General features: G+C 36.8%; 1 protein-coding gene across 1 annotated transcript in view; it reads left to right on the top strand.

Moving 5' to 3' along the window:
* POLN (DNA polymerase nu) overlaps nt 1–25,752 on the top strand; it is a 97,655-nt gene that overhangs the window by 44,702 nt on the left and 27,201 nt on the right. The window contains exons 18-20 of the mRNA XM_009562014.2: nt 18,531–18,613; nt 22,594–22,725; nt 25,004–25,114. Coding sequence (XP_009560309.2) covers nt 18,531–18,613; nt 22,594–22,725; nt 25,004–25,114 — 326 coding nt within the window. The remainder of the gene's footprint in view (nt 1–18,530; nt 18,614–22,593; nt 22,726–25,003; nt 25,115–25,752) is intronic.

Here is a 25,752-nt window from a genome sequence, read left to right as displayed (position 1 = left end):
CAGTACCTGGCACTTGGCCTTGTTGAACCTCATGCCATTGGTCTCAGCCCATCGGTCCAGCCTGTTCAGATCCCTTTGCAGAGCCTCCTTACCCTCCATCAGATCCATGCTTCCACCCAGCTTAGTGGAAATCCGCAAAAGATTCCATCATACGGAATCTTTACACTGGTCAACAGTGCAGAATAGAGATGTGTGTCTCTGTGCATTATAGCAAAAGGCTGAATCGAGATACTAACTGTCACACTAAAATTCAGTGCATGTCTAACACTATACCCAACCCAATAAACCCAGCTGAGCAGCAACTCTCTCTGCGAGATTAGACTACAATCTTGTACTCCTATGGCGAACTTAGAGTGATAGCTCATTTCAGAGGTAACACAGGCTCCACCAATCTGGTATTCCCAACGCTGTGCTCAGGTATTTGTGGTCGATGCTGTAGATAGTGCTTGCTCTAGACAGTATCTTAAGTATTGTGTTCTGTTTGGCAGAACTGTCTTGAAATTGCCGTTCAGATAAAGCTCCGAAGCTAGTGCTAGCAAGTCACTTTATGTAAGTTTATGGGTAATATTATGCTTGGTGTTGTGTTTTATCTTTAAAGTGCTTTTTTTCACATGACAAGAAAGTTCATGGAATTAATGGAATAAAATAAAAATGTTGTGTGTTGGCTGCTTTACAATAGATTTGCTTCTATTGGTTGTATTTGTTAGTGAAAAGTCCCAGCTTGTACATCCAACATATTTTCTGGTCATCTAACATAGTTATCCCGGCTAACTCTAAGATGATATATAAATGGATTTTAATGTTTGCTTTTATATGCTTAGTACTATTCCTGCTCTTATCCTAGCCTGTCTGCAGTGACGATCATATGTTATTACCAGTGTTATCCTACAGTGAGTACTGTGTCATGGCCTACAAAGAGTGAGCCTTAAATGACAGATCAATGCCTGCTATTGCAAGAACACCAAGAGTGCACTACACTAATGACCTGCTTGCTACTGAACACAGTAAAGTTTCAAGGCTTGCCTAAACTTTTGAAAATTCATAACGTAATGGATTCCAGCTACCTGCAAGATCATTTTGTGTTATATTGTCTTGATGTCCTGTGACAATTATAGCCCTTTGAAAGCCAAATCATCCTCCTAGTGCTGAAGGTGATGAGAGTTGTCTTGGCAGCTGCCTGACCAGCCAAGAAATCTAACTGCCGTAAGACATCCAACTGTCAAGAAATCTCAGAATGAAATTGCTGTCACTTCTTCTATCTAGCTTTTACACAACAAATGCAAAATAAGTAGTTGTATCCAAAATGGTGTTGATGGGCATATCTTAAAATCACTTTGAAACACTGAGTCTGAAAAATAAGTCTACAGTCTTTGAGGTATCCTACAATGTTTTTCTTAATTAGAGGTGCTGTGACTACCAATCTTTTTCAAGCTGTTAATTTATTGCCCTTCTCAAGGATTGACCATCTTAAGTTAAAATCCAGGAAAAGTACTTTAACTAAGTGATTAAGCACAGCATGAATATGTGACTTCATTCTACCTGACTGATGCCTACTTTCCTGCCTGAGTACTTTTTTGAATTGGGATAATACTGCTACAGAGTTCCTATGACTCGAGCATTAAGCTATGCTTAAGATATTTAGATAAATCCTTTCCCTTGCTTCCTTAGAATCTGCTGTAGAGAACTGGAATTCCTTGGTAGTGTGATGAGTTCAGCTGCATCCCAGCAGAGCATAGTGGTGTGCTCCATCAAGGGTACTGAGGGCAGCCCAACCATACAAGTGCAACTATATTATTGTTCATGGCTCTGGAACTAGCTTATTCATTCTCCAAACTTGAAGGTGTTGTCAATGTGTTCCAGTGTTGAATACAGGCATCTCTGACATCTGCAAATTGTATTTGCTTCCTATATTTTGGATTCCTGAACCTGAAATAGAACACAAACCCCAATGTTGGGTTGCCAAGCTTCGTGTACAGTCCCAAAGTATGCATCACTAAGGGTGAGAAAGGCTTTATGCTGGCATCAGAGCTGTCATTATGGTAAGTTAATGAGAAATTCTGATTACAGAAGTTTGCATTTTAACTTCTCTTAGATAGCTTGAACAGAATGACAAGGACAGCCGGTAGTCCAAATTCCATACCTGAAGATATTTGCTAGATAGGTAGTGTTCCTTGAAAGAAGTGATCAGGATTCACTCTTTCCAAGTAGCTCTGGTGCCCAGCTCTTATATAAGACATACGTGTGGGGAGACCTCAGTTCAGCTTTTTGAATCTTAGAGCATTCAACTCTCCATTTCTCTTCTCCCATGAAAATACAAAGCAAGGTTAAACTTTGTGTGCTGTAGCTGAGATTCGGTTCAGCAAATATTGTAAAGTTGAAATAATTGGATTTGTTTATTTGAGAGAAGATATGATTTATGAAAAAACTGATAAAAGTCTTCAAATATATATGAGGTTATTTCAGAGAGTTGGGCAGAGTGAACGAAGCATAATGAATGGGCTTACACTACTGTAAGAGATGTTTCAGTTAAAGAAATCTTTTGAATACTAAAAGGAGATAATTCTGGAGATGGGCTGTCTGTGAAGGCTGTGGCATTTCTGTGACTGGAAGGAATGAGGCAATCAGACTAATATTTCTGAGCATAGCTGAGATGACTTCCAAGTCCTTCTCACAACCATATTTTTATGACACTGATTTTCTTGCAGGTTACTTAGAGCACTCAGTTGGGAAAGGAATTTGTTTATTTCAGTCCCATTTGGGGGATTTTGTTTTTTACTTAGTGACTGTTTTATACTTTTTGTTAGTAGCAGATACAGGGACAGAAGTCAAAGATATATGACTGTCATACAAGTACTCTAAACAGAAGAGTGAGTACTTTCATGTTTGCTTTCCTTCTGAACTCATGAGTTATGCTATTTGTTGTTGTTTAGGAGTGGCCTGAAGGATGCCAAACATAGCTTGTGGCCTTGCAATTAGACCATGCTTTAATTGCATATCACTGAGAGGCATAGTTGTGGATGTGAATCCCATCAAGTGAAGAGACAACTGAGTTGTTGCCCCTCAATAGCCAGGCAAATGTTATAGGGTGGTACCTCGTCCCCCTTACACTAAGAAAAAGCCAATAAATCCAAATCTGATCACCAGAAACTATCAGTGTGAATAATGACATAATCGGATTATGTGGGGGCTTGAACTAGATGATCTTTAAGTTCCAACCCAAACTAATCTATGATACTACAATTCCTAAACTGGGTCCTACAGGAATCACAGATGATGTCAGGTGGGCTCAAAGGGGGTCTATGATGACTATATGCATGATGAAGAATTTTGAGATCCTATTGAGCTATCAGGAGGAAAGAGTTTCCCAAAGTAGTCAGAGAATTCAAGGACATCCAGGATGAAGGGACCACTCAGTGGAATGCAAAGAGTTGGTTAACAGTTTTCGATATAGACATCCAAATTAATTTCTTGAATTTTGTCTAGGACTAGCAATTCCTTATGAAATTGCCAGTATAGATTTGTGAGAGATGGACTTCTGAGACTGTGATAGACAGCTGGCCAAAAAATAAATGCAGGGTTACTGTTCTGAGGTGACCGTCATCCCAGTGGCCAACTCACTTAAACTAAGTGGGTAGGTTCAGCTTCAGATGTCTGCTTTGTGTTTTAGTCTGTAGGAAAGCATTACTGGGTTATGCTTTTATCTGGTGAGTGATTCCTAAGGCATACATTGCACAGCACCAACAAGATATTGTAGGTATGCTTGCTGCTTTTGTAGTCTGTAACTCTTCAGTTTGGAAATCATAGGATATGAATCAGAAAATGCACAAGAGATTTGCCCATATGTGGTCGGTTTTCCTTATATACTTCAGCTAAAGAATAAGAGAAGTGAGAAACTTTAATAATATATATTAAAACCACTTATGTGTGTGTATACACATATTTATGTATGCTGTAGTGTTCAATGTACAGATTTATTGTGTATTAAAAGATAATTACATGAATAATCTGATAACTGCCACCATTCTAGTATGAAAACAGGCATTGCCTTTAAACTATTAATTTCTACCTCTAAACTATAATTTAAACTGTGCACATCGACTGCTGATGGTGACAAGTAACAAGGTAATTAGTGGATACTCTTCAAGGGTGATATTTACTCTGATTATACCGATGAAAGGATGATTTGTGACAGTTGTGTACAGTGTTTACACTCAAGGCCATGCTTGAAAGAAGGCTTGAGAATTTGATGGTTGTTTAGTTGCTCCTGTTTCACTTTGAGATCTGAGTTTTGTAAAATCCAAACCACAAAATATTCCATTTTCCTTGTCTGTCATCTGCTTCATGCTATTAGTGCTCTCTTTTGTGTGATGATAGAGAACAGCATGAATACAGGTCCTCCTTCAGGCATTGAATTTACCTTTTAATAAGTACTGGACATAATAATTGTTCACTTGAGTCTATGTGGCTTTTGGAGAGTTCCAAAAAGTGACTGCAGAATAAGAGGAAATTTCTTGTTATTTCTTTGTAGCAATGGCAGCTAATATCTCAAATAAGAAAGTGTGTTACTGTCACGGAATCCAAGAGATTTATAAATTCTTTACCACTAATAATTTTGAAAAACATCCCTTTCCATTTTTGCAGTGTGGCTTGGTTGGCTCACACTTTAAGACATGGAAGAATCTTTATCTTATACTGTCCTTGTCAGAATCAGAGAAACCTGAACACTTGGTTTCCCTTAATCTTGTGAACTGCAGGCTGTTTATAAAATGTGCTGAACATAAGAGTCCATCTCTTATGGGATCTCTTATGGGTGTGTATGGGATCATGGTAACATCTGTTGGGAACAGTTTTGGTAAGAGACAGACATGCTAATTCTGGAAATTACTCAAGGAAAAACCTAGAGACAAATAAAACACAAAACTGCTTGGGATTATGTTTTAGAAGGACAAAAATCTTTTTTTTTTTTTAAAAAAAAAATACAAGTTCAGATTTCAATAAAAAGACCGCAGTGCAGAAAGGTTTGTTTTGCTCTTTGCAGACTGTCTTCCACGAAGTGGGGAAATTTTATTTCCTTACCACCTGCCAAGCAGGGGACTCAAGGAACTGATTAAATCAAGTAATGGCAAGGTGAGCCAAACTGTTGCACACTGGTGGTTAGGACGGCAGGAACTATGCCAAAATAAGGACTCTTGTTTTTCCAGCCGCTTGGTAATTCAGGATACTTACTGGCAGTAGCTGTATCTGTTGATATCCTGCCGAGATCTGAAGAACACAGGAAATAAGCAGAGGTATTTTGGATAATCCTGAAAAAAATCAAAGTAAGTCCTCATGGGCTGAATTATACAAAAAGGTTGTGTCCTGGATCTGTTTGGAAAAGATAAGGTCAAGTATGCACAACTGCTTGGTGGTAGGCTGACTAAATATATATACACTTGCCCATACCTGTTTTATAGAACTTTTTTTCAAATACATTTTCTGTATCAAATAGATTAAAGATTCATCCTCAGCAAAACGCTGTCTTTTTTAGGTTACTTTGTATAAATGTACGGCATAGCAGACATCAAATTCAGTTAAGCTGCCTACTCCTCTAAACTGTTTTTGCTTACAAATGCAAACATTGAGTTGAGATGAAGCTGAAAAAAATAGTGCTAACACTAAGACTTAAATTCAGGGTTAACGTTAAACAGCAAGAACAAAGGCCAGTAGATCAGGAATGAGATAAAAAGATTCTTGAGAATTGAAAACTACATGTGTAGCTAAATGGTATTTAAACAGATATGATTATTTGTGTTTCTATATTAATTTTATGAAAATGTTATCAGCAAGCTCTTAAGAGTCGTTATTAATCACAAAGATGTCACCTGGTGTTAGGTGATTAAGGAATAATGAAATAAGCTTATCCAGGTGGACTTGTACCAAGGAGACAGGAAAAGCTGTAGCTCTCCTCTGGTCCCTGTTAGCAGACATAATTTTACAAGATGCAGCTACAGGGTAACAGAGCTCTCTTTCCTCCATTTAGAGATCTCTCAGGTTTGTTCATTCTCTAAACAATGAGATGTTGCAGCTTAGGACTCCTAAGGCTCTATTGTTGTCTAAAGATTGTTTTAGGTAGTCCATACTATTTTGTACACTTCTAATGAGAAATTAGAAGACACAATCTCTTGAATTCCATTCTCTGCTTTTTTTTATACGCTTAACGTCAAGTCTAAAATGAATTTGGAATAATTCATTTCACTTCATACATTGTAGAAGAGTGAAATCTTTGGGTTTTGAAGCTGCAATGAAGAAGACACGTTGCATGTCATGCAGCACATATCAGATCATGAAACTATGCTTTGCAGTGTTAAGACAAATTACTAGCATAGCTGCTCTTTACTATAGAGTTCTTAAGGGTTACTTCTAGAATCCTGCCTTTGAAGAGAGTGGAAGAAAGTTTTCTTGTATATCATACAGCTGTCTCCTTAAAAAGTGTGACCAAATATCCCTACTGGAATATCCATTTAGAAACACATGACTATGGTGTGATCTTTCAGCAAAGCGTGGCCATGTAACTCACCTGGTATTGATTCACTGTAAATCTGGAGATCCTAAACTCAGTGCAACCTGCTATGAGGTTCCTGAATGTTAACATTATATTTCTTTCATTAGCCTTGCATTACTCACTTTTGTTATAATTTTTAATTAGTTTCAAGGCTTCTGCTTATATTTCTTTTGTTGAAATAGATTCTGAGGAAAGAATTGGTGCAGTATTTGTAACTGAACAATTATTAATACTTATCTATTCTCTCATTGTTTATGTATCCTTTCCAATGCTGATTAGTATCCAAACTATGTCTCATTTTGTATGTTTTCCTTCAAGATTATTACTGATCAAAAGAGAGGAATCAAGATTCTCTTTTGTATATGTTGTTCTGGGAGAGGCACAACTGGCACAACTCCTTTACTGGAATGTAAAGGAGTGCTCTTCCGAATCAAATCACATTCAGGTGCAGGTGTGTTGTGGCTGAAGATCTAATTGTGAACATAATACTTCGTATGAGCCTGGTGTTTAATAACAACTTATGTGGTGAGGTAGTTATGAGTGAGGCAGCTCTTGCAGCTCTTGCAGCTGCATCTTTGCACATTGTTCTTAGGATTGTTCTTGAGACAGTTTTAAAACCTATAATGTACTATAGCATAAACTTGAATTCTTTGAGAACAAATATAATCTCTTGAGGTAGGAAAGGATGCTGATGTAATGTAATAGAGAAGCATACTGAAGAGAAGCTCTACGAAAAAGTAAGGCAGAATCTCATACTCTGCTGGGCAGTGCCTTATGCTTGGTAAGACAATGCCTGGTCTCACTCAGGAGTATCCATCTGGAAGGACCTTTTAGGTCATAAAATTGGTGCATGTGACAAATGCATAAAGTCCCCCTCATAGACTGATGAGGTCTCAACACAGAACTTGTTTTAGCCTACATAATGCTGTTGGAAAGCTGTGAAATTCCCTATTTCTCTTCTGGCTCAAAATCTCATTTTACTTTCTACCTTATACTTATTCCTACAGTTTACATACCCAAATTATTCTTCCAGTGTGGCCCATTAGCTTTATTAGCTTTCCTCGCCCCCCAGTGTTTGCTTTATATAAATACTTCAGGAAGGCAATCAACGGTTCTCAACCCTCATTCTTCAACAGACAAGCTTTCTTAGGGTATTTGTCATCAAAATCTCGTACTGAACAGTATTAGGAGCATCTAGTTATGACTACATGGAGTTCCATGTATGTTAATCTGTGTTCCTTCCCGAAAAGGAAAATGAGCCTCTGTGGCACTGACTCTTTCACAGAACTGGTTTAGCTACCAAAACTACCTATTTAGCAAGCTTTGAAATCTCTTCACTACAGCACTGTCTCTGGTTATACTTGTGTCATGGTCCAGAAACACAACTTATTTCATGGTTGTTCCAAAATTATGGCTGGCAGAATCATGGATGAAACAAACAACATCATGACTTGAGAGACTACCTTTATTCTAAGATATTTAGTGCCAAGGAATTGCCCTGATTGCTGGCGCTCAGTATCTGGCTTGGTAAATCGGTCCTTATCATGGTCATGGTCCAGAAGGACCAAATAATTCTTGGGCACACTTGCTGAATTATCATGAACTGGGAATTTTTTCCACCAGACTGCTGCATTCAGCACCGTGTTTGCATGGTAAGAGTTTTAAAGTATGGATATGTGATGGTGTTTTCCAGTTAGCCTCAGTGAAGCAGAATATTTATGAGCAGGTTTAACTTCTTAATATTGACGTAGTCAGTTAGTTGATATTTTTTTAATCTATTCTGCATTCTGATAGCTTATCACCACGAAATCATGTTTCTTGAACATCATAACTAAGTTATGTTAATGACCCCAGATGAAATATCACCAACACGTTGTACAGCAGGACTAATGTGGTCCTGTCGTTGGAAATAGCTCACTCAACGCATCCTGAAATTGCATTTGTCTTTCCACAGTCAAACCATAATGTTTCCTTGTCATTCCGTGTTCAAATGTTACATCTTTTCCTCTGTTTCTAATTCCTCATCCCCTATTTTGTACAAAGATACTATACTCTAATAGTTCTTATTTGCAAATAAAATAGCTTTGCATAAAAGCAATAGTCTTTATTATTCTTCAGACTCTGCAAAAGAGCTTATTTCTCAAGCCATGGAGCATGTAGGGAAAGGTTCACGATTACTATAGTCTGGAGAGGGGAAATTTTGTTCCTTCCTGGTCTGCTGGTCTGTTGGAGAAGTTTGTTGTGAAATAGTTTGGAAGGCAAGCTCCAAGATCTGTGTATTGCATTTCTGTTTCTTTTTTCTGTCCTCTTATTATACTTATGTGAAATTAGCTAGTCTCTTGTAGCTACTTGAAAACATGGTGAAATCAGCTGTAATTGTATTCTCAGTTTTTGTCTCTGGTTTTTGCCTACGAGTATATACCCTGGTATGTCAATAATGGCAAAATTCATTACTTCTACCTAAATTTCTGTAAAGCTAACAGATTAAATCATTGTTCTGAAGTAGCATCATTATTTAAATCAGGCTTGGGTGCATTAGGTAAAAAGCACTAATTTTGCATTAAGATTTTCATCCCTCTCTGAATAAACATCACTTGTGAATGCAAAGATTCTGACAGGAAATGGTTGAAAATCATTGTATTTGCAAATATAATGGTTGTGATAGCTCTAATCATTTTTGTTTTGCCTTTGGAATACCTTTGTTAGGTAGCTCTTCCTCCACAAATGAGGTTATGAATATACATATGTATACATGTTTGAACTTTTCTGTTGAGATATGGGAGGCATATCTGGGGTCTGGCTTGTGGTGTTTAATCATTGCAGTGGTTTTTCAAAAAGCATTCATGCAGCAGTTTAATTAGCTATTTCTTTCTCCAGCTACTCCCTTCTACTCGCTTGTCCCATCCCATCCCATCCCTAAATGCTGAAATTTAGTAAAAGGGAGGGTGTTCAGTTTGCTTTCTCAGAGTCAGAGTTTCAAAAGCTCTGAGTTCAGTGTCTCATGGGTGTTGGTGTGGAATATTTTAACAGTTTTGCTTTTGTAGCAAAGCAATTTCTATCTGTTTTGAAAGCTCACTTGCAATAGTTGATATTAATGAATATTAACACTTGTCTTGCTTTGCACTTTGACAGACTGTCTATATGGCAGCTTATGGAAATTTCACCTCGTAGTTTATAGTCCCTTGGAGAAGTGCAGCTGTGACATTTGTTTAGACTGGCAGATAATAAGGCAGAGGGAATAAAGTCTTCAGGAAGCATAATGGCTTTTGTTTTTAGAAGAGCTAAACAATAGCTTTAAATAGACTTGTTAACTGCAAGCTTAACCAGACAGCTTAATTTCATGTCACATTGTAAGCTGATTATTATTGCACATTAAATGCTTTCTTGGTAGTGTAGAATAAATGAAAAAATTTTTGAATTTTCACCACCACAACTAATGCACAAACTAGGGTAAAAGCCAACTCTGAGGGTGCTGGACAGTCCTCAGTTGTTTCATGATGTCTAATAACATTTGGCTTTGCCCATTTCAGGGAGAAGCTTTCTTGTGTGTGAAGAGCTGTCTCCAAATAGAGTGACTGATAAAATGCTGCATTTTATGAACACACTCCAGAGCTTAATAAAATGCTTCTGTTTATTTCATTGAATTCAATTAACTTTAACTTTAGTGTCAAGCTCGATTTTGGTGAAATCAAGAGTGCAAAGGCAATTTGTTCTTCACTTTTACTTTTGCTTTTAATTCAGTGTGAACAAAGACAAACTAGAAATTTAAGAGCTGCAAGAGCTGTTTTTAGTGGAGACTGAAAGAGATGGGATAGGAAGGATCTCATCCCTCCCTGCAGAACCCATTTGTTCAAGACCCTTGGCATGACTGATTTCTTCCTCTTTTGCTTGCCCTGCCAAGATATTTAAAAGTCTACTTCTTATCTTTTTCTGAACTACGTAGATTCAGTTTGATGTAGTGTGACATCTCCCTTTTTCCCCTTCATGTTTTTCCTGAGAGAACTGTACATTGTGGTAACAACATTACAGCTCCATGTTTTGTTCTGTGTAATACTTGAGATGGCGGTTACATCAACTTTTGATTACATATCAAGGAATTTTTATCACTTTTCTAATATTTGCTTAAGGCTGCTGTGAAGGTCCATCTATTTCTTTATAAATCTAAGAGTCTTATTACGGGTCCAAAGTGGATAATAACTTCTTACTCTGCTACAGCTACCTGTATCATCTCCTAAAAGTTTTCTGTTACTTCTTAACTATTTGAAGCCTCTTACAGAAAAGCTTGAAAAGTAGATGTGGTAAGTGAAGAAAAGAGTCTAAGAAAATTCATTTGTATTTGATCCCTGGCTTTGTTTTGTACAAATGGCCTCTGACGACTTTTGTCATCCCAATTTGTACAGATTCCTTAATCTGTTTGCATTTATTTGTCCTTTTGGTGATGGTGTCTGTCACCGTTGTTGTTCACACTGGCACCTGAAGCTGGGATTTAGTTACCCTGACTTCCTTTTATTCTGTGCTTGTAGACCTGAAGACCTGACAATGACGATGTCCTCTATTAATTAATTCCTTCAGCATTCACATGACTCAGAAATAGATACTACTTGTCGTGTAATTCACTATGTAAAAGAGGCCATGGGTGTGAGAAGAAAGCATTTTTGGTTTTTTGTTCCTGCAGGAGTAAAGGAGGGAAAAGGTGGAAGTTGCAGTGTAGGACGTGCTCTTTCAAGCACATTCGTTGATGTCAGGGAGTTTCTGTTCTAACCAACAGATATCCAGAACTACGTCTTTTTAAAGAGAAACCTCAAGGTGATCTTTTTTGTCAAGAGCACTTAAATAAGTGCTATTTAATTTATCTCTTCAACATCGAGTATCTGGTATCAACTGGTATCGAGTATCAACATCAACACCCTGGTAAATATCTTAATGGATATAATATAAGGGATTGCTTTACTTCCAAATGAATTCTTCAACAAATTGGTACTGATGATAGGTATAATTTATGACATGATCTTGTTGCAATCTCATGTAGCAAGAGAAGACTTCTGGCCTGCAGAGCAAACTGCAAAGGTATGACTTTATTTTATTTTCCATATAATACATGAAAGATAGATATCATGATCTTCAAAAGAAGGTGGAGGACTAATGAAACAAATCTTCATGCAATGGACTACAGAGACTTCTAAGACAAAAAAAATATTTTTTTATTATATTAATCACTGGAGGACTTGTAAAATCCTAGAGTGCTTCTGGAGTCTTCAAAAAAAAGTTTTATAGGGGTTGTAAAGCTTTTCCTGGTGCTAAAAAGATATAAAACATATTAAATTGCAATTTGGTAAGATGACATATAAAGAGGGAAAAGAGATACAATGACGAAAATGTTGCAGGGTTGGCTGTAGTATTTGGAGCATGATATCAAGCTGACAATACTGTAGTGTTACATTCAATGAAGTTGAGCACAACTAAAAGCTTTTATAAAAAACTCTTAACTAAATAAAGCACAAATTTAAACTCCCTGAGTGGGAGGTTGTGACCTTATATTTACAAGGGAGATCCATGCCAGAGATTCTCCAACATGTGCAGTGGCCAGCTCTGCTGATATAAAGATGGGAATAAATATACATGAAATAGGGACCTTGTGTATTAGTCTTTAGATAAGGAGAAAGAGATGTGAGGAATCTGTTGAACTTCTTGTGATATTCCAATGCCCTAGTTTGTTGACTCATTTATTGGTGTGTATCCTTGGGTGAGGAGTTTCTTCGTGTCATTCTGTAAACTTATATGTCACTTGTGAAAGCCAGGTTATGATAGAAATGTGAATACAATCATTTGACATAATAACTGAATCAGACGGGAGAAGTGTTTAGAGGTGATATAAATAAAGAAACAGAAGAAAAAATTACTTCATTTCTACTTAGGTTACATCAGAGAATTATAGAATCATTTAGGTTGGAGAAGACCTTTAAGATCATCAAGTGCAACCCTTAATCTGACACTGCCAAGCCACCACTAAACTGTATCCCTAAGCGCCACATCTACACTTCTTTTAAATCCCTCCAAGATGGTGACTCAACCACTTCCCTAAGCAGCCTGTGCCAGTACCTGAGAACCCTCTCAGTGAAGAACATTTTCCTAATATCCAGTCTAAACCTCCCCTGGTGCAACTTGAGACCCTTAGGCCAAAGTTATTGCCAAGGACCATTTAGTGTTATTTCACCTCAGTTCACTTCCCAGGACTCCATTTAACTATGCTATGTTCCCCTCTCCTGGGGGGTGGTTGGATGTGACAGGTCTGTCTTTCTCTTAGCTGTTTCACCTGCTGTTTCCCTTCTGGCAAGATGTTAGTCTGTGTTTCGGTCTTTGTAGATTATGCTTTCTTTTTTTTAGAGAAGTATCTTAACTTTATTTCCACTCTTCTGGGCAGTCTAAACAAATTTTATCCTGATGTCTCTGTGTTCTTATGAGGAAGACAATCTGGCCACTTTTTGTTTAGAACGTAGTTGTGTCAATGCCCCAGAGGTATAAAAGGCCTGTCTATGTGGTTATATATGTGATTTGCACTGGAAATTCTGTATCAAACCATGCATTGAAACTGTGTATGATAAAATATCTAGTTGGGCTAATTGCACGTACCTTATGCCTGGCTCTTAATTGACATGTATGGCAAAAGTAGTGGTCTATTTTGATATGACAGTGGCTTCAGGAAGCTATTTCCCAACCTCTTCTCTTTCTGTATTTTGTAACAGATAACCCAGGCAAACTTTGTTCTGAGATTGCTTCCATATGTTACCTTAAAAATGTCTTGAGATGACTTTGCCTAAGCCTTGTCAGCATTTTTCATTAGTCATGGAATAGTAGTTTTCAAAAAAAAATGCTTATTCTTGTCCATTGCATTAACAGTGAGCAGACTATGTTACGTGTAGCCAGTCTTTTCCATATGCACATTGTGGTGTATGTTTTGCTTACCTTAATTATGGTGAGGCTGATGTAACTGAAAAAGCAAGCCTTCTGCATTTACCTCCTACACGATCTATCCAGTGGTGATAGCACTGTAAAACTGAGCTTTTCTAAAGCTTGCAGTTATCAACAATTGCATAAATTTTCTGTACCTGTTTCATATGCCAACACAAAGTTCCAGGCACAAACTTTCAAATTATACAACCCTTGCCTACTATTAAATAGCAACAGCTGATTAAAAATGAGAGATTTACATAGTTCCCTGATGAAGTTTTAAAAAGCTGTAAAAGCAGTCGAATGAACTCTCTCATATATTCATTCATTTATTGGACATTAATGACCATGTATAAAATGAATTTAATGGCACTCCGTCTCGTTTCCCACATCAACAACTCACAGGTAGGACTTGGATTTATTGGCAGATGCAGGAGAGCAGCCAAGAGCTTTGTGGCTGTTATGACTGAGCTTAGCTTGGCTGGGATGTAATGTGGATCAAGGCAATGCATGTCTGCCAGATATTGTGTTTGAGAAGTTTGCTCTGCCTTTTCCTGTACATAAACAGACGACTTCCGTCATCATACAACATTTCCCAGAAATGCTCAAATGCCTTATCGCATTCTTTTAAGACTGATTTCCTTCCACTTCTACCTGTTCTCAAAGTTTTATTTTGGCATCGCTCAAACTCTATGCCCTATTACCTCTTAGATTTTTTTTTTTGTGTGCATGTACTGTGTGTGCTCACTTCTGTACACTACAATTTGCATTCTCTCTTTTTAACATTGTAGACAAGTTAAAAATGAATCCATTCAGCTTTCTACTCTATATTAAATGTCATTCCAGTTTATAGTTAAGCTTTTTTAGATTACAGATAGAACTGACATATTTTTCTTGGGTATAAACAAACTAGGTATTCATATGTTTTAAAGACTTAAGCTTAATTCAGCAGGAACCCTTTGTAATGTCCATTAGATCCCATTAATATATGAAAACATATATTGAATTTAGGGGAAATTATAGAAGATATTCAAGATATTCTCTCTGAAAATGTAATAAATTGCATATACTTGGTTTTAAGTTTCATGTCTGCACTGTAGGTTTCTTACTAATAATTTGATGTTACCCTTCTTCGCTGTTTCGCTAGATTTTTCTCCACATTTTACTTCATTAAGTAGGCAACTACTCCCTTTCTAGGCATACAATTGAGTTCTTAGTAGAACCACCTTTTTAAAAAGCTTGTGTATCTCTACTCTTACTATGTTTATCAGATTTTCTACAATTTTTGGCTATAAGTTGTTTTGTAGTCCTTACAGAACTTTCCAGGTTGCTTAGCTCCGATAACTGCTTTCAGGTCTGTTAACCTGAACATGTCTTCCAGCAATGAAGTCCATTCTTCATTCTACCTAATATTAATTGATAATTATCAAGTAAGGTACTATAAAGCAAAATACTTGCAAAGCAGTGCTAAACAAAGGCAGGTAAAGGACAAACAAATCAGAGATGTGGCAATTGACAAGTGTGCAGGCCAGGCCAGGAATGTAGGAGGTGAAATATTGCACATTTGGAGATGGCAAATCAGGAGGAATTTGAAGATGATGCTAATATTGAATGAACAGTGTATTTGAGAGAGTGAGTAATGAGAAGGATGTAATAAAATGGAAAAATATATTTCATGCTAGATCTAGTAACTGCATATGTATTTCCTGCAGGACTTCAGAAATTGTGCTATTTCCACAACAAAACCTGCAGCAAATTCTTTCTTCTCTTGAGCTTTTTTTCCTGCATCAATTTCAATTGCATTGCATCAATGTTCTTCCTGTTCCTCCAGATGTACATGCAGTACTGAGCCGAAGTCTGCCTCCATGTCTCTGTCTGGGCCCAGCAGCTAAGGCATTTCTACGCCCACTCAGCTTCCTTTTTCAAATTCCAGTTTATTTAAAAAAAATGCGTCTCCACAATAGATCTATTTTACATCATACTACAATTCAGGGCTGAGTATTTTCATTCATTGCGTAGCTGGCTTAGTGATAGTACCTTCAAAAATTCTTAAACAAGTAAGCAGATGTCTCCTTTTCAATGTCATAGTATTCCATGATGAGTCCAAAGTTCAAATTGAAGTTTTAACTTTAAATCACTTCTCACCTGTTGGGTAAAATAGAAAGGAGTAAATATTAAAAAAAATAAATTATTACAGGTATGTATCTTTTTGGTAGAGGTTACAGGCTGAAGAATAAAGCCCCCTGGGGATTTCTAACATGACTACCGAGTCTCAGAAATCTGTTTCCCCCCTATTTTATTAATCAAAGGAATAAATAGTCTTCACTTCAAACTGCAGGGGTGCCATTCTGTGTTACAGAAAGGATCAAGTATCTTTGGTAGAAACCAATCATTGTCAATACAAACAGGAAAAAACCCAACTATTTTCATTATTAGAAAAAAAAAAGGAAGTTTTTATTAATGACTTCTGTTTTCTCAAGCACTTATGATTTATAGGCCAATTTCATACTTTATTGTCCTGGATGCTTGAACATGGTACATAAATCTACAAGTATATAGAGTGCTAGATGTAACGCCCCTCAGCCAAGTGCTCCCATTTCCCACTCTGGTGCACTGGGAGGTGTTGACTGACCATTTCGGTTTTAGCATTATATTAAAGGAAACATTTGACACAAAACTCTGAAATTTTAATTGCTTCTCATGTGTTTCCATGAGTAACCAAAGATCAGGAAATGCTCAGTGACTGTTGTCATTGCCACAATCACATAGTGCATGTACATCTGCACAGGTAAGTGTGATACGCAAGGTTTTATTGTGATCGCTTACAATGGAAACACATAATCCTTCTCCTGACAGTGGCTATCATGATTATAACAATATGTCTCTTTCTGTTTTTCCCATTCAACCCTTTCAAGCTCAAGCTTGACTAATGCAAAATCATCCTTAAAATCCCAGCAGTGGGTCTCGCTATGTGCATAATTAAGTTGTCATGTCATGTTTCACTGTTAAAGCTTCTCTAGAGCCACCATTCCCTCTTGCTTTGCGTCTTCCTCTACCATGATCTGGTAAGTATGAGTATTCCTCTACAGAACTCCATGACTTCTCACTCACTGTGTTCTTTCTATTATAGCCGCTCTTTTTCAAGGTGCTCCCTACCAGCACCTTGGCTCTCAGTCGTCCGTAGCCTCAGACTTAAGTAAATCTGCAAGTGAACTCTATTGCTGTACTCCGGTCTCTTGCCCTCCTCAGGCCTGTAGTTTGAATCGTGCAGCATTAGGAAAGCAGTATTACACTTTGTATTGCTTCCATAGTTTCAGCATTCTTAAGTTGTGGTTCTTCCTCTCAGAAAGGTCTTCAGGTATGATCTACTCTCTCATCAGATTCTGTTTTCGCTCCAGGTTCTAGATTGTTGTTTTCTCAAGTGTGTATGTAGCTTTCTGCCAGGCTCTTCAGGAAATTCCTGCAGACTTTCTGCCAGAGGTTGCTTCAGGAAATCCTTAATGATGTCTAGTTTCCTAACACTGCACTTATTAGCTCCAATTGCCACTTTGTCCAGGTACATTGGGGAATCTCAACCTACTTCATTCAAGTCATGAACTTTTGACCTGGCATAACTAAGAAGGCAATTTATAAGAGTCTCCAGCTACTAGAATGACTGACTTAAGTGGGAATAGTCTTCATTACAGATGGAAAATACTATGTATTAGATTATCTAGTTCTTCATATATCTTAGCCTAAAACGAGCAGTGAAAAGTCCATTTTATCTTTGAGCAATTAGTAGCATTCAAAATAGCATCACTCACATCAAAACGATGTGAGCTTCTACAAAACTAGAGACTATTTCACCAATAATGGTTTGCCATTTTAATTTTCTTCTACAAAGAATCTCTACCTCCATAAGGACTTCTTTAAACCTGATTGCACTCAAGGTCTGCCTGTTTATCATTCAGAGTACCTAATTATACCAGCACTATGCATAGGCTTGGCTAAAATCAGTGTATGGGCCAAACAAGCAAAAATTTGTCTTTGCTGATTTTCTAGGTGCCAAAATTTTCACAACAAAGAATCTTTCAAGGCAAAAAATCTTGCATAACAAAGCGTAGCAAACTTTGCTTTTGAAAATGCAACCAAGTCATCATGAATAGACTCATGAAGGGACTTATTCACAAATTGTGCTTATGTCATCGGTATCTCTGATAACAGTTCATCTCTGTGTTCCAAATACAATTTGTGTAGGTGTTTGTTTTCAGAGGGTGAGTAGATGATCGAGATTTCCCCCAATGCACTTCCATTGAAACCAAGTGATCAGTATTCTTCAGTGTTGTCAATAACGTCAGTGTTCTTTCTGAAGCTGTGTTTGGATAAGGAAAAGCGTAGGTGGCACGTACTCTATGACTGTGGAGTTCTAGTTTTATATTTTCTCACTGCTAAATCTATTAGCCTTTCCGTAGAACTGTTTACATCTGTTGATGAGTGAATGAGAACTGGGAAGGATTATACTTTCCTGGAAGTAAACTATCTACACTCTCTAGTTAAGTATCAGCCAGTGCTGCTGTTTTATTCGGTGTTTCTGTTGTGGAGCTCTGCAGGACATATTGAGAGATTCAGCACATGCTTTGATCAGTCATTATTCTTGATTAAGGGCTGTATGTTAGTGTTGGTGAACCCTTGATGTAACTTTTGTTTAAATAAGCTTTAGGTCAGACTCATGCTTTGAATCTATATGCCTCATGTTTTGAAGAAATGCTATCACTGGAAAGATTTAATTTTTCTCTTGAGTCAAGTAGGAATTTTCCTAGCCCATAATTTTATTTAAAAAGAGGAGAGGAGGAGACGAAGATTAAAATAAGGTTTCATTTACTATGGAATATCACCACCAAAATTTGTACCGAAGTTCTGTTTCTGGTTGAAGACAAAAGCCCTTCTCTTCATATCATGCAAGTCTGTACTTATTAAATGGTTATTGAATTTAAATACTTTTTCTGTAGTGATAACAATATATTTGCTGTTAAAACTAATTTATTTTTATTTGTTTGTTTAGGAAGGGAATTCAACGTGAACAAGTGAAACATGCTGACAGAGAGCAAGCAAAGCGTGTGATTTACTCAGTAGTTTATGGAGCAGGTAGGCAGTTTTAGAAAAAAAATGAGCTACAATAGATTAATTCTTTAGACGTAACTTATATAGTAGACTGGAATTCTAAAGGCGAATAAGATTTTGTCAGGGTATTATTTTTTATTGTTTTAATCAAGAATTAAGTGGTCTCCTGGTATCAAAATTATCAAATTAATGCAGCCGTATTCACAAATACAAACATTACTCTGATTTTGTATTTATTTGCTGCTGACATAACTGAAGCATTTGTCTTATCTCAAATTAGTTTAATTTTGAGTGGACTTAGCATTCTGTCAGTTTATATACAGAGATGATAATAACTGCATTGAAATTAGAAGAACTCCAATATTGTCTCAGAACACATTTATAGAATCACAGAATGGGTAAGGCTGGAAGGGGCCTCTAGAGGTCATCAGAACCAACCTCCCTGCTCGAGCAGGAACATCTAGAGCTGTTTTTCCAGGACTGTGTCCAGGCAACTTTTGAATGTCTTCAAGGATGGAGACTCCACAACCACCTTGGGCAACCTGTGCTGGTGCTCAGTCACACAGTATAAAAGTGTTTCCTTACTTTAGATTGTAATGTTTGCTGTCATTTCTTCACAACTACTGATAACTTGCAAAATTCCATACTGGTACCAATTCTGCCCAAGTCCTACCAAGGTCCTAGATGAGTCAAGATATTCTGCATAATTTCCAAAACTGCCTACCATTTCTTAAATGATGCCCAACTCTCCTTATGTTTCATGCATGTTTTGAATTACCTTTTCTGGGAAGACAGATGCGTATGTATCATAAGCCTACAAGGCCTTGTGAATTTGTTTTAGTATAAGGCTAACTAAACTTTATGTGGGTCTTCTGGAGAAATCGAAAAGCTCTACAGAAGATGAGTAGTGGAAAGACCCATTAAGGAAACAAAAGCTGTAAGTTGCAGGCTTTATTTAACTTGGTAGAACTTATAACTGCATCTTGGGTTCCTGAGTAAGAATGCTTTCTAAAGCGTTTTCTGCAGTGAGCCATCAATAGTCCTTGACCCAAAGGCAGAGTTGGTCAAAGGCATTCAATTTATTGTTTAGGATGTTCAACTGGGAAGGAAAGAGAAACACTTCAATTTCAGCTCTCCAGAATATCTGTTTTATGTATAGAGGTGTGTGTAGATTATATACACGCATACAAGAATATATATATACACAGACACATGCATTTTTACATTAAGCTCTATTGCATTTTAAACATCTGTGTTTAAAATCTAAGCCAAACACTGTCTCACTGCAATGTAAATTCAGACCTTCCAGTGCTGAGACTGGAATAAAATCTCCCATTTCCAGCCTGAATGTTTTCATCGCCAGATTATTTTATGAATGCAAACATTAGCATCCCTGCCCTTGGCCATGCAGATGCTATGCATTTTTTATCCGTTCCCCTCACTCTGGATGGCACAGGCAGATAGCTGGCTAATCAGACTGAGTCACCACCAGCCAAATGCCCTGTAGTTCTGTATCCAGGCATGGAGAAAAGGAACCGCCTTGGCCCCTGGTGCTAGAGCCTCCCTCAGTAGCGCTTGTGTCTGTCTCCTCGTGCTATAGGGAATGTAGATCATTAGACTAAGCAGACTACTGGCACTCCCTCACTTGCTCTGCACCAGGCACTGAACATTTCAGTGCAGCAGTGCTTGATTTAAGTATCCCCATTTATTTCTTTGTGCTGTATCTCTCTCTCTTAAATGAGGGCAATTGAAGCACCTGAAAGATTACAAGATGATTCAGTGCCTTAGCAGTGCAATCGGATCCTAATTAAGACATAACATGGAGTGATATCATTAAACTGTTTAGTTAGAAACTGGGCTAGCAAAAATTAATTGTTAGATACCTGAAACTGATGGACTGAATTCCGCCCACAGTTTTGTCTCCCTTCAGAAGATGGCCAAGACATTTTGATAAAACTGAAGCATGCGAATAATATTTATTTCACTTCTTTTGGGATTGAAAATAGAGATGCATTCCCTGGGGAGCTTGCCTGCTTACTGGAGTTAATGGAAAACTTTCGTACATAAATAGTAATCTTTTTTTTTTCTTTTTGTTTTCTTAGCTTCAGGTTATACTTGGTTTATATTTTCAAAGTCTTTTTTTTTTTTATAATTGTGGAGGATAGAAAATAGTATAATTAAGAAAGAAGAATCTCATGTCTAGGAGTTGGTACTTTAATAAAATACACCAAATGTTGAGAGGGATGGCAATATTACTGTCTGTTGCTTGGTTTGCAGGAATTCAATATACCTGCTTCTGCCTCAGTCATCTTGTAAAACTGAAGCACAGACAACTTAAACAACTGTAAAATAAGGAATTAATTCCATTCAGTGACAGTATGTTCAAGCCTTGAATTGTCACAGAGGGATGTCAAGGTGTTTAAATGAAAATCAGAGAAACTAATGATATTTTCAGCTTTGAAATATAATTACAGAATGGAGAACACTAAAATGCATAGGCTGCTGCTAACAAGTCCCCTGGCACGGATAAGGAAAGTACTCAGGGAAGGTTTAGTTCACTCCCGAGGATTGCTTCACATGGCCTATGCTCCTGCATTGCGGAACATGATCTAACACAATTATGTGGCTGTACAGTCCCCTCTTCTTTCTTCCCAGGAATTGTATTTCCCTGGAACCTTTCAGGCTTCCTTACTGATATTGTGGCTTAATTTTCCTACTATTTTATGCAATACTTTGTTCTGTACATCAATAGTTCTTTAAATGGATAATGTGGACAAACTTAGATGTTACAGTTCTCTAAGGAAGCCACAGCAGTCTCCTAGCTGTTAGCAATACGTGCTTTAGCAGATAGATTTGTCATTTGCTGACCCAGAAGACAACCTAAATTAATTAGATGTCAAATAAAAGTACAGAACTATAATAGCTCAGCAAGAGTCATCCTGGATGTCTTGTGAATTTCTTCTAGCACCTTGTCCAGACTGGTGTTCGTGCAGTTCCTGGCATGACTGAGAACAAAATGCTACAGAATTGTTCTGAAATGCACATCAGACTGACAGTGATGATGTTTACGTGGCTGAAATCTTCTCTCATTCAAAACTGCCAGATAATTTTTCTTGGCAGTGTTACTGCGACAATAACTATTCTATGCCTTTGGTGCTTTGAGATGTCGCCTCTCAGGTTAGGTTATTTGCAGACGCAGTTCTGGTTTTGTGGTGCTGTGCAGCTGGCATAAATACATCTGTCTTTCAAACCCTATGTGACTAATGTTGATGTATGTTTTATTTTTGCTGGAACTGTTTGGTTTATAGATGTGTCTAAACTGTAGCTCTTAGTTTATATTTTCACACTCTGGAGAACTTTTTTCTACCTTATCATACAAATGCTCTTAGATCCAACGTAGTACCTATTGTGGACCTACCTCCTATCCAAAAGCTATCATTCCTGTCTCTCTCTGTTGAAACGTTTTTTTTGTTTTTAGTTGTTTCCAACCCTTTTACCTCACAACTTGGTCCCATATTTTTATAGACATTGAGGAGCCTAAAACTGAAATTGGAGGGACTCACTCCTAACAACATTTCTAAATTAAAGCTACTTAGTCTGATGGCTTCAGATTTGTGTTTCTGATTTCAAATTCTTTATCTGCTCCTCAAAGTTTGCAGACTTCAACACTGAACTCGTAAAAGGATATCTAAAGCAACAAAGTTATTCTGTGAACAAAAGACATTTCAGTCACATTATAGGTATAAATTATAACTAGGAATTTCTTAATTACGTACTTCTTATATACTTCTTATTAAATATATTCTTAATCCAGTAACTTCAGCAAAACATTCAAACTCAAACATTTACTTTGAAATATGATTATTGTATTACAGATCCGTCCTCTTTCATACAGATAAGTAAAGGTAACTAATTCCACTAACTGGGAATGTAACAGTGCTATTGTGTGTAGTGGGTTTCTGTTCTGCTTTATTGTATAGTAAAGAAAATTTCTTTACCACCAGGTAAAGAACGTCTTGCTGACTGCCTGGGAATTACTCCTCTTCAAGCCAGTCAATTTATAGAGAGTTTTATGCAAAAATATAAGAAAGTACATGAATTTACGAAGAAAACCATTGAACAATGCAGAAATAAAGGTAATCCAAAGTCTGTAAGCATGTTTTTGTTTACTGATCAGCATTGTGTGACACTGGTGAAGACAAAGGTTCACCTTATCTCAAATTCAGATAGTTATAGGATGAGAAAAAAGATGGAGTATCATTTCTTGGTGAATTAGGCTTTTTCTTTTTTAACCCCAAGAGGAGTTGGTTAAACCTGCTTTTTCTCAGAAAGATGCTAACAGAATACGACATCTGTTCTCAGAGTGAACCCTACTTAATGTCAAGTTACACTGCATCATTTTGACATGTAATGTACTCCAACACAAAAAAGCCCAAGGAATATTTGGCTTAATAAATACGCTACATGGCTGCTGGACCGTGGAAGTTCAGCCATTTAATTGAAGAGCCAAATTACGTGGCCAATTTTTTTAAGCATATTTTTTCTTTGCATCAGTCAGAATTTATGTTCTTGATGACAGATGTGTGTGGAGTGCTTCTTGGAGTCAGCAGCTGTAAACTCTTCTTGCATCAAATTTCTTGTTACTCTACATATTCATTTATATTTAGTGAATCCTAGGAGGGCAGTAATTTGAGGAGAGAAAATATAGCTGCTTGAAATATTGTCTTTTGAAAGCTAATTAGCAGAACTGTAAAACTGGATTTATTTTGTTTCTTAATAGGATATAAAGTACTAAGATATTTTGTAGATATAAATAGTAAATCTGCAATATAGTATTACCCATCTTTGTATGGGTGAATGTCATCATAGAAACATATAACTGACTTCCAGTCGCAGAAATGGATAGTATTCCTTTTTTGTGCTTTGTAGGGCTTAAAAATCTCCTGGAAGCATGAACTCTCGTTGTGTCATGCAGATGCATTCCTTTGTTCATTAATATTGCTAAACAAAAGTGAAGTTACTGAAAATCTTTTTTTAGCCATAATTAAGGCCAACGTAAGGTGTCTAGTAAAATATTACACATTCTTTATACATTTTTGATCTATTTAAAATAACAGCGTTCTTTTCTTAAAGATGAATGAATTTCAGTAACCAGATTTCTGTGATAAAGAATCTGATTTACGAGTTTAGTAGAGAAGAGTCTCATGACTTGATCATCATTGAAACACATTTGTCTAATTAGTACTTTCTCCTCTTCTCACTCCCATCTATCAGCCATTGTTTTAACATTAATGGTAGAAGAACAATCTGTTTTGGTTGTTCTGGTTCAAAAAATGTGCAGCAGGTCAACATTATTTAATATTGTTCTTATTAATCCACCTCGGATTCTAACTTTCCAACAAAAACATTCCAACCTACTGAGCTCATTATGAGATCACTTTTCTTTATCTGCGGTTCAAAGGTGAACAGCACACACCAACTGATAAGATTTAGGTGTTATGAATGTCTGATACTCTGTGTAGACGTGATGAGTATATAAATAATGTTAATTTGTAATGAAGATGTTTTTGTTGGCGTATTAGTGTGTACGTTATTATATTGTTGATATTGTTTGATTAGATTATCAACATATTAAAAAGACTATGTTAAGATCGCATTCAGATATATTCACAGATTAATCTTAATTAGCTGAGATAAACCATGTGTTATTTTGACAAAAGGATCCTTGCATCTCTCTTCCTTTCTCAGCTGCTCTCTTTTCCCCTCTAAAATAATTGTTTTGGCAAAATATGTCTTTAGGCCTAACATAAAGCTATAACTGTGTTTTCATGTGTCTCTTTTAAACTAAAACCCCCACCACACTGGAGTCTAGGAAGTTTATCTATGAAGGGGACACAAAAATATCACATAAAGAAAATGGAAAAAAAAAAGTTATAACTTTGGGCTTTTCCCCCAAAATGATTTGGTAATTTGGGGAAATATTCATTAATGATTTAATTACTCTACAAATTGATTTTTCTTTACTATTCCCAAGTAAACTATTCATCGCATGGAAAGATCTAATTATGGCTGCTAATGGATGGCCAGTTCTGCTCGGTATTTATAGTTTCATCTCCCAGAGGGAAAGTTTGCTGGTATATCTGTAGACATTCCTAATGAAATTAGAACTTTAGTGAACAGAAGTTTTCCTTGTATTACACGAACCAATTCTCTGAATGAAGTAATTCTTAGCCCAAAAATACAGTAAGCATTTAAGGTTTGAAAAAGAGAAGCTCTGCCTATTTTCAGAGGGCAAAATCTTAAATGGGCTCAAGCTGAACATAATTACAAAAATCCATATTATCTTCGAAAAGAATTTTTGAAATTGAATTTTAATCACTCTAAGAATACTAATATCTATTTAAATCCTACAAGGTTATGTCGTTTCCATAATGGGACGTAAAAGACCACTGGTTAATATCAATTCCCAGGATTACAAACTACGCACTCAAGCGGAGAGGCAGGCTGTCAATTTTGTTGTTCAAGGTAAAAATCTGTATGCCTACTTTCCAACTTCCCTACCTGTTTCTGTTTCTGTCCTTGGCTTTAGAGGACAACAGCTCTGATACCTCAATGGAGGTATCAATGAATATTCTAGTAGTCGGCTAGTGTAGACTATTGAGGCATGAGTTTTACTATAGAAGAGAAGTTTAAAGGAGGTATTGTATCTATCCTTGGAAGTTGCCAGTAAACAGAAACATAATATTAATAATAACAGCAATGACAACAACAACAGTATCATTGTTCTGATACACTGTAAGTGCTTTGTGGTCATTAAAGAGAGCTATGGATGCAAACAGCATGTGGAGAGAATATCTAGAATTCAGTGCTTTAGATGTATTGTGGTCCTTTAATTTCCTTTCTGTTTTTGAAAAGTTCCTATTCCAGGAGAATTTCTGTCATTACACCGCTTACAGGTTCTGGCTTTTATTTTGCCAGATAGGTTTTATTTTAAGAAATATACAACATTACAATAACTATGCATTGTTATGATTTGTTTTGAAACCAAACTCATTCTTTGTAAGGAACATTCAAACTTAATTTTGTGGAGGGCAAGAAAAAAAGGTGTTTTTTCAACAAGAAAATATTGCAAAATTGCTGCATAGTTTAGAAATGTGAAAATC

Source organism: Cuculus canorus, chromosome 4 (assembly GCF_017976375.1).
Source record: "Cuculus canorus isolate bCucCan1 chromosome 4, bCucCan1.pri, whole genome shotgun sequence".
Classification (NCBI taxonomy): domain Eukaryota; kingdom Metazoa; phylum Chordata; class Aves; order Cuculiformes; family Cuculidae; genus Cuculus; species Cuculus canorus.
The sequence above is the reverse complement of the archived record's forward strand: the minus strand, read 5'-3'. Positions and strand labels throughout refer to the sequence as shown.